Below are 9,790 nucleotides of genomic sequence, written 5' to 3' on the forward strand. Positions count from 1 at the left end.
TTCACACAACAAGCTACAGGAAATATCTATGAAGCTCAATTCAAATGAGCCAATTTTTGTAGTAAAACTTAAAACAGACAGACAAAGTTACTGTAAGTAACAACAGTTTCAGTTTGGGGGCTCATTTCATAGTATTTTTTAGCATTTATAATTTTATTTTAGTTATATTATTTTCTTTAAATATCTTGCTTTTGTCTATATTTTCCAAATTAAAAAAAACTAATAATAATAAAAATTAGGTGCAAAAGTTCTTTGACTGGGCTGAACTTCAGAGCCGTGAGGCATCATATGTGTAGTTGAAAGGAACATCATTTCAATAGTAAACAAGGTAAATCACATAATTAAAACTAGCCCACGCTAAAGCATGTGGCATCATCAAAGATCAGGACTGAGATTGTTTTCGTGTATGTGCGTCCGTGCATTTGTGTCACAGCCACAGACATGATGATGAGAGCATGTCTGGGGGCCATGCATCTGTCAACATTTTCCATCTGCCAGTCCGACTCTAGCTGCCTGCAATTAACCCCTTACAAAAACCACAGCTGACTTTACTGGCAAAGCAGTCATGCATGGCACAAATATTTCAGGGTTTTTTTGTTATAGCGTCACCAGGGTCTGACAATGGCAGATTATTCATAGCTTATGTAAGTGTAAACATCGAAGACAATAGAACATTATATTTAGATTATTCACTTTTCTATATTTTTTCTTGTTTTTTTTCCACAAGAAATCCTTGTGAAAATATGTCACACAGTCTGCTGCTCCAACTCCTTTCCGTCGGGCGGCGATAATGCGCCACTAGTTTGGTTTCCTTGCCGTCAGTAAGAAAAAAATACACGAACATAAGCAGGGGGAACGCGGTAGTTTATAGAACAAGTGTTTCCTGTCGACGGTATTTGGTGTGAGGACGCTGTTGGCTGATTCGCGCTATAACAATACTAAGTTTTGCTGTTTGCGGGCTTTATTGTGGACACAGTGATGGCTGTACCAGGTGGGAATTATATTTCAAATGTGTAACTTACTTATCTTCGCAGTTTCTATTGTATTATTCATGTAGTTTTCGCTGGAATGATAAGAGCTGACAGGGTAACTAACGCATTGGTAACACAAAGTGGGGCTTACGTTTACGTTAGCTTAACGTATTTTAAGAACACAAACCCTTTGAAGTGAAGTCTGTGCAATGACTAACCCAGCGAGGAACTTGGCTACGTTTAGCACACGGGGCTACATTGCGGTTGATGTACAGAATAGCGTAAAGCACAGTACTTGTAAATGTCGAGATACTCCATGTAAACACTCATGGATTCGATTTTAGTACTTTTTGTTATGATTAGCTCTTGTAACTAGCATTAGGCTTATCTCCTTTTTGGTTGAGTAGAGAGAGTAAAATAATAATAATAATAATATATCACACAACATATGCACTCAATTAGTAACTTTATTAGATACATCTGTTACCCTTGTTGCCTTTTAAAGTAAATAATCAATCAGCTAATCACGTAGCAATAACCTGGTGCATTTAGTCAGGTCGACATGGTTAAGGTGAGCTGCTGAAATTTAAACCGAAGATCAGAATGAGGGGAAATGTGAATTTGAGTCTGCTGTGGTTGTTAGTGTCAGATGAGCTGGTCAAAGTATTGAAACTCAGTAAACTCACACTAAACAATCTATGGGGTTTTGAATGGACTGAAAAAGAGCTCATATCCAGTGAGTGACAGTAGGGCTGCCACGATTTGTCGACTAGTCACGATTACGTCGACTATCAAAATCGTCGACGACTGATTTAATAGTCGACGCGTCGTTTGAAACTTTGTAAGATCACAAAAGACGCAGGAATAAGTGGCAGGATTTAAGAGTGTAATAACGGACTGAAACAGAAGATGGCAGCATTGCATGTACAAGGATGTCAGCTACCGTTAAACCCCGAAGAAGAAGAAGAAGAAGAAGAAGCAGCTGTGTCCCAGAATTCATAGCGCGGCCCAGCGCAGTTTCCAACAATGGCGGCAGCTAGTTAGTTTTAATGTTACTCTTATTCTTCTTTCTGGGTCACAAAATAAACGTTTAACATATTTTCAGGCGAGAATGTAGCTGTGTAAACCTCAAATATCTGCTCAGTTTATCAGGACACCACATATTTTCAAAAGCGCTCCGACGTTTTCGGAGACATCTGTTACCCACTAGCTCGTTAGCGAGCCGGGGGCTAGGCTCACTAGCGCCGTGAGAACACCGGACTCCCCACAAATCGTTTTCAAACCCACCGCTGTCTTTCGCTACTCAGGTTAAATATATATGAGTCACTTAGATAACTTAAAATGTTATTGTTTGGCTTTTTTTTTTTTTAGTATTTTATTTGTTCCTGAGTAAATCAGTTTGTCTGAGATTAAAGTTATAGTTTTTGCACAGCTGAATAAACGTCAAGCAGACAGCTGATTATCAGAAGTGTGAGATGCTCCAGAATATACTCCAGTGTCCTGTTATAGTTTAGATAGCAAGGAGTTTATTAAACTTCACTGAAACAATCTGCAAATTTCATAAAAATTTAAAACTATCATCTTGTCTTTACTTTTAGTGAGCACATACCTTAAACACTTAAAGCTGTAAGCTAATGATAGTTATATAAGAGCAGATGCTGCTGGTGCAATAAGCTGTAGTTTTACGTCTAATGGATGATGATCTGATTAGTCGACTAATCGCAAAAATAATCGGTGACTAGTCGACTATCAAAATAATCGTTTGTGGCAGCCCTAAGTGACAGTTCTGTGAGCAAAAATGCTTTATTAATGCCAGAGGTTAGAGGAGAATGGCCAGATGGTCTGGAGCTGATGGGAAAGCAACAGCTGATGGGAAAGCTGTTGCTGATGGGAAAGCAACAGCTTTCCCATCAGATGCTCTCCTGCATCAAGGTATGCAGGAGAGCATCTCTGAACGCACATGTGAACGTACACGTTGAACCTTGACGCAGATGAGCCCAGAGCACAAAACTGGACAATAGCTGATTTGAAAAAAATGTTGCCTGGTCTGATGTCACTTAAGCTGTCAGACGGTAGGAATAAAATTTGGCATAATCAACTTGAAAACATGGATCCACACTGCCCTGTATCAACAGTGCAGACTGCTTATGGTAGTGTCATGGTGTGGGTGATATTTCTTTGGTACAATTTGGGCCCCTTTGTAATGCAACAGCCTACCTGAATATCATTTCTAACCATATCCACCCCTTGATGACCACAGTGTGCCTGCCTCCTGATAGCTGCTTCTAGCAGGAGAATGCACTACAACACTCAAATCATCTCAACCTAGTCTCTTGAAGATGAAAATGAGTTGACTGTTTTCAGATGGTCTCCATAGTCAGCTGATCTCAATCTAGTAGGGCACCATAGGGAGATTCACAGCACAAATGTTCAGCCGACAAGTCTGCAATAACTGTATGATGCTATCATGTCGATCTGGACCAAAACCACTGAGGAATGTTTGCAGCACCTTGTTGAAGCTCTGCCATACAGAATTAAGACAGGTCTGAAGGCACAACGCAGTCCAGCCCTGCACTAGCAAAGTGCACTTAATAAAGTAGCTGTGAGTGGATACCTACTGTATGTTTTGGGTGCTTAAAAAGCATAGTAGCGGGTCATTCTTTATCACCCTTTCACCACTTTATATAGAGCTCAACCAGTATGTTCATTTTATAAAGGCATATGTATTTAATTAGAAGTTTACATAATAATGTGAATATGAATGCATACTTGCATGAAAATCATTAAAAAGCTCTTAACGATCTTACAGGACCTAATAAGGACAACATCAGAGCTGGGTGCAAGAAATGTGGCTATCGTAAGTAAAACTAACCAACACGTTTCATTACAAGCTTCAGAGATGTGTGGATGTCATACTGTTATACTTGTACCCCCAATATTTACTCAGTGAAAATAGACTTTATTTTCATTATTTATGAGTTAGGACGGAGTCTGTTTTATGGTGCCTCTTACCCAGCCTTTGAGCCAGATTTATTTTGGAAATAAATTGTAATTAGGTTATTTATTTATTTACAACAAGAACACGGGTGCAGCACGGTTGCACGGTGGTTAGCACTGCTGCCTCACAGCAAGAAGGTCCTGAGTTCAATTCCACCATCAGGCCGGGGTCTTTCTGTGTGGAGTTTGCATGTTCTCCCCGTGTTCGCGTGGGTTCTCTCCGGGTACTCCGGCTTCCTCCCACCGTCCAAAGACATGCAGCTTGTGGGGATAGGTTAATTGGATAATCTAAATTGCCACTAGGTGTGAATGTGCGAGTGAATGTGAGTGTGAATGGTTGTCTGTCCCTGTGTGTTGGCCCTGCGACAGACTGGCGACCTGTCCAGGGTGTACCCTGCCTCTCGCCCTATGACAGCTGGGATAGGCTCCAGCGCCCCCTGCGACCCTGAAAAGGAGAAGCGGATGGATGGATTTTTTTTTTTTTTTTTTTTACTTATTTGCATGTCCTCTTATGAGTTTCAAGGTTGAGGTTCAGAGATGTTAATTAAAAAGTGTCCTCACCGCTCTTTACCGCTCTCTCTGACTTTCATCTTTCAGCGGGCCATTTAACATTTGAGTGCCGAAATTTTGTTAAAGTGGACCCTCATAAGGACATTGTTCTGGATGTGAGCAGCACTAGCAGCGAGGAGAGTGAAGATGATGAACCTCAGGTTCAACGCGGCGAGAAGCGAAGCGGCCAGCATCGAAAAGGTCAGAATTGATGCACCTGCCTTTGTTTTCTGTAAGCTTTTAAAATATGCAATTATTTACTGCAAGGCAATTTGCAATAAATACAGCAGTTTTACATAATTCAGCATCCAATCAATACAAGCTGGAGCCTGATTAAAATCAAAAGTGTGGATTTTTGCAATTGGACAGCAGTTATTTTATTAGTTCTTTATTTATATTTATTTATTTTTGATGAGGCCTCTTAGTTATGAGATTAAAGGTGCTGGTTTTGCATGGTAGGTTCCCATGACAGCGATGATGATAGAAAAAGAAGACGAAAACGGAAGAAGAGCAAAGACAGAAAGTCAAGAAAGAGGTAACCTAAATATTTTTGATGTCCCAGTCTACTTGTTTGCACATGTTTAATGTTCATATTATATGAGTTGATGTATTAAGATAGAGCTATGAGAGTGTTGTAACACACTTGTACTCCACTGCTGTCATCCTTGTATTTATTGTGCCTGAGTATTTACTTGCACTACTTGCATAAGTCAGACTCAGTATATATTTATTACCTTTGCAGTTTATTTGGCCGCTTTTCTGAAATGAAAGTGTGTTTACCTTCATAGATAAACTGAGTTATTTGATTTGTTTTTGTCTTTTAATACTTTTTGTATTTACTTAGATCTGATTCATCATCGAGCGACGAGGAGGAGCTTTCAAAAAAGAAAAAGAAGCGCAGCAGGTCGCGCTCTTCCTCTGATGTGGAGCGTAGAAAGAAGAAAAAGAAAATAAAAAGCCAAAAGAAGAAAAGCAAAAAGAACAAAAAAGAGCACGGGAAGCATCACAAAAAAAGAGAGAAGAAAAGGAAACACGAGTCTTCTTCCTCTTCCAGCTCAAGTGACTCCTCAGAAAGTGACTGAACCAAGTAACTTTGCAGCTTTTGGATGTCCAACATATTTATTCTGCAGCCCACAAAACGTAGTATTTAGTGGCAGTCATAAATAAGGCACCTCATCTTGTTGTATATAGGTGTTTCATTAGCGAGACGAAGAATTAAAATGTGAATTTGTGTTCCGTGGTGCCACCCAATGACACCTTATGCAAATTTAACAAACCTCACCCACGTTTTTTTGACGTGTTCAGGAAAACATGCACAAAACCAAGGATCATCCCCTGCTGTAGTTTCTCTTTGTTTTTTTTTCAGGCTTTATGCAATGTCACAAGTGTCATTTGTGTTGTTTAAATGTATAGCTGTAGTCAGAAATCGTTACAGTAATGGAAGCTTTTAAGTCCAATCAAGAAACTTCAAATAGTTACTTTACAATAATTTTACTGTCTTACTGTAATGTGGTTGTCAGATTTGTCATCCACATCTTACTGAAAACCATCTGTATTTTAGAAGAGTTCATTCCAAACCATCACAAATATCAATTTTGCATACTTTACCCTTCCTATTGATAGAGCTTCATTTCATATTCACCATTTACTACTTCTGTTGTAATAAAATTTTATATTCGTATCAGTTTATGTGGAACTGTTTCCTGTTTTTGAAAAATGTCTTCTTTCGATATAACATTATGATGATGATGCTCACAAGAGATACAAGCCTGTTGCAGCTTGATTTTATTTTTTTAATCAAAAACATAGAGGGTACAGTACAGTCTTGTGGCAGGTAGAGGGCAGCAACATGCCTAAAATGTGAAATAACCCAGCTGAATTGCCAAAGCAGGGACGGTGATCAGTAATCTTTAAGATGTAAACTTTGATGCTGATATTTTGTTCTTGGTTTGGCAGGCTGCTTAATATCAAAATGTGAGAATTTTTCAGGAATAATTGTGAGTAATAAAACAAAAAATGCAAATGGATAAAAGGAAATTATATGAAACGAAGGTGGCAAATGACTTCTTCAATCTGACAAACGAGCATAGAGGGTTAAACAGATCACGCTTCATAGTTGTGTTTTGAAGTTTCAGAAAGTGAACTGAATCACCTTAAGTTACTGGCATCGTGTCTTCTGATGGTGTCAAGTGGATCCAGCCAAAAAGACTTGCTGACTCTTGCTTGATTTGCCAAATAATCCTGAAGTAGCTGAGTAACAACACTCCTTGGCAGGTCTCAGTGCAACAGGCACCCGTGTCAGTCTCACTCTGATGCGGTAAATGTTTAGAACACGGGTGTCAAACTCAGTTTACGTCGTGGGCCACATGCAGCCACCTTTGATCTCAAGTTTAAGTAAACATTTAATCCCTGAGAACTTCATGTTTTATATATCACACATATAATATAAGAAAAATAGCAATTTTGTCACAGTTTTTCTAAAGAAATGCTGCCCGCTGTGAAGAAGGAATTCAGTCAGCATGACTCTTTGGACTTAAACTGTAAAAATTAGTGTATAAAATTACAGCAAGTGTTCTTGTAAGTCATTTCCCAGACAGTCCTGTAATTATAAAACTGAAAGTTTTTATTGATTCAGAGAAACCCCCCTTTTTTCAACCGTAGTGCCAAAACGGAAAATTTTATAACCTGTAGTGAAAAAAAGGAACTTTAGTGCCAGTTATCAGTTACTTAATTGCTTTGGTGTAGTATGAAGGGCCATGGGGGTCTTTATCAGTAAAAAAAAGCTGTAAAAATCATGGTCTCCTTCACTTGCTCTAAATTCCGTCCAGTGGACTTAGTCTTTGTCGAGCCGATTCTTATTTTTTACACACCTTGTTTAGAGGGCATTTGATAAAGAAAGGGTGTCCCTAGTTATATCGCAGTCTTCCCTCTCACGAGAATAACTATTATGTGCCCTCAGGAGGACAAACCGTCAGCATGATGGCTGGGGCTCTCTGCAGACCCTGTTATGGCTCTAGCACCATCGGCCTTCATGCCATTGTTCTTCTTCCAGGGTGTCAATAAGATATGAGGGAGTACAAACACCCACAGAACCTTGGTTTATCTGGGCTGTGTGACAGGTGTTTATAAATAGGCCATTAATTTCATCTTGCCGTGGGGGAAAACGGGGGGTGGGGGGGCTTTTAAACATCTGCAACATCCTGTCAGCTACGTGCATGGCTACTGATCAGAGCCTGATGTTATGATCAGACATATCCCAACTTTATTTCTCTTTTCTTTGAGATCTCGAGAGCCATTTCTCCATCCATCCATCTATCCATTCGCTTCCGCTTATCCTTTTCAGGGTCGCGGGGGGCGCTGGAGCCTATCCCAGCTGTCATAGGGCGAGAGGCAGGGTACACCCTGGACAGGTCGCCAGTCTGTCGCAAGGCTAACACACAGGGACAGACAACCATTCGCACTCACATTCATTCAAACATTCACACCTAGTGACAATTTGGATTATCCAATTAACCTATCCCCACAAGCTGCATGTCTTTGGACGGTGGGAGGAAGCCAGAGTACCCAGAGGGAACCCACGCAAACACGGGGAGAACATGCAAACTCCACACAGAAAGTGTTCAATTCCACTCCTGATGGTGGAATTGAACTCAGGAGCTTCTTGCTGTGCGGCAACAGTGCTAACCACCGTGCCACCGTGCTGCCATTTTCCCCTCCTTAATAAAAACAAAACAACCAAATGATGTTCAGATGCCGCTGACAACTAAGTGAAGACAGACGAGCAGTCAGTGGAGAATTTATGGAAATTCTGGGTTGCCATATTTGATTCCCGAGGGGGGCATCTGAGATAATGGATTTGCAGTTTAATACATGGCAGAGGCTCACTGTGTGTCTCACATATGCTCGGAAAATCAACAGACAAATAGCTGGTAATGTGTTCAGGAGCTACAGAATGCAAGCTGACATGATTATTACAGAGTAATGCCCACGGTCCTTAGAATAATACTAATAAAATCAAGTTGCGCGTGTAGGAAACACTCAGTTGTGACACCTGAATATTGCTCGTGTTCTCTTGAAGGTGCTTTGACAAAAGAAACTTCGAGAGTGTGAAACTTCATGATTGCACAGATGGCAAGAGGACAACTTGATACCGAGGAGCAAATAAAGTTTAAGGAGTGCTGCTGTGTGCAGCGGCATGGCGCAAACCATATGCTGTTTGTATAAGACTACAACGAGGCTTTCCTATTTTCTTCAGCTCATTGGTTTTTAGTGAGCCTGTCTGGCTGTAGGAATGCAGAGAGCAAATGGGACTGCGCTAAGCCATTTAAATGAAAATGAGATGGTCAGAGTCATCTTTTGGAGAGTTTAGCTGCAGTGGAACAATCGTTCAGCACCCCTCGTGTAAATATCTTTGAGGCATTGATCTCGAACTTTAATGCGAATCCTTCTTCTGAATGGCTGGCCTGAATGATTGCAGCGGTAGAAAATGATCTCTCATTAACATAAGGTGTGTTTCTCAATTTGTTTGTATAACTTTTGCAGCTCAGTTTCAGGCCTCTTTGGGTGACCTCGAAGCATGCACTGATGCCTGTTTTTATCCATTTTGGGGGGATTTGAGCTTACGTGTGCTTTTTTTTCCAGCAACGCCCTCAAGGAATGGCCAAGTGCAACCACGGGCCTGTAGTGAATTCAGTAGAGGTGGTGAAGCCATCCAAAAATCGATAGCATCTATCTGTCAGACTGACACTAGCGTGATAGGATCGATACTTTGGTTCTATCCTCTAATTTCAGTACTTGTACCTACTTGACACAACTCAGGTTGACTTGACTCAGTTTTTTTGGGTTCTTCTCTGGGTTATAGTACCTGGTACCAGGTACCTATACTTTGGTGGGAGCTCAGAGATTGATGTCAACAGACTCCATGCCACTGATTGACCAGGGAGTGATGTCTCCAATATGCATAGTTAAAAATGTCTGAACCTTTGTGTGTTCACTGTCATGTCTACTTTAGCACATTTGAACAACAGAAGCTGACTCAACATGCTTTAGAGACAGGCACATTAACATCCCACGGGTCCAGCAAAGGTCTGGTTGAAAAAATACATGAAAAGCTGAAAGCTGTGTATTGTTGCACTATTGTATTGGCAGTTTGGAGCTCTGTATTTACTTGGTATCTGATCGATGACAAGGTTTGCAGTAGGGCACTGGACTAGGGGCTGACTTAAAGGCATTGCAATGGCATACCCTATGCTATTCAGCCTGGAAATTAAAAC

General features: G+C 40.5%; 1 protein-coding gene across 1 annotated transcript; it reads left to right on the forward strand.

Moving 5' to 3' along the window:
- Positions 1-820: 820 nt before the first annotated feature.
- Positions 821-6,201, forward strand: srek1ip1 (SREK1-interacting protein 1). Its single transcript, XM_026143534.2, has 5 exons — positions 821-991; positions 3,781-3,828; positions 4,566-4,718; positions 4,977-5,052; positions 5,362-6,201. Exons 1-5 carry the CDS (start codon positions 979-981, stop codon positions 5,597-5,599), a joined length of 528 nt encoding a protein of 175 aa, XP_025999319.1. The 5' UTR covers positions 821-978; the 3' UTR covers positions 5,600-6,201.
- The last annotated feature ends 3,589 nt before the right edge of the window (positions 6,202-9,790 follow it).

Source organism: Astatotilapia calliptera, chromosome 15 (genome assembly GCF_964374335.1).
Source record: "Astatotilapia calliptera chromosome 15, fAstCal68.1, whole genome shotgun sequence".
Classification (NCBI taxonomy): Eukaryota; Metazoa; Chordata; class Actinopteri; order Cichliformes; family Cichlidae; genus Astatotilapia; species Astatotilapia calliptera.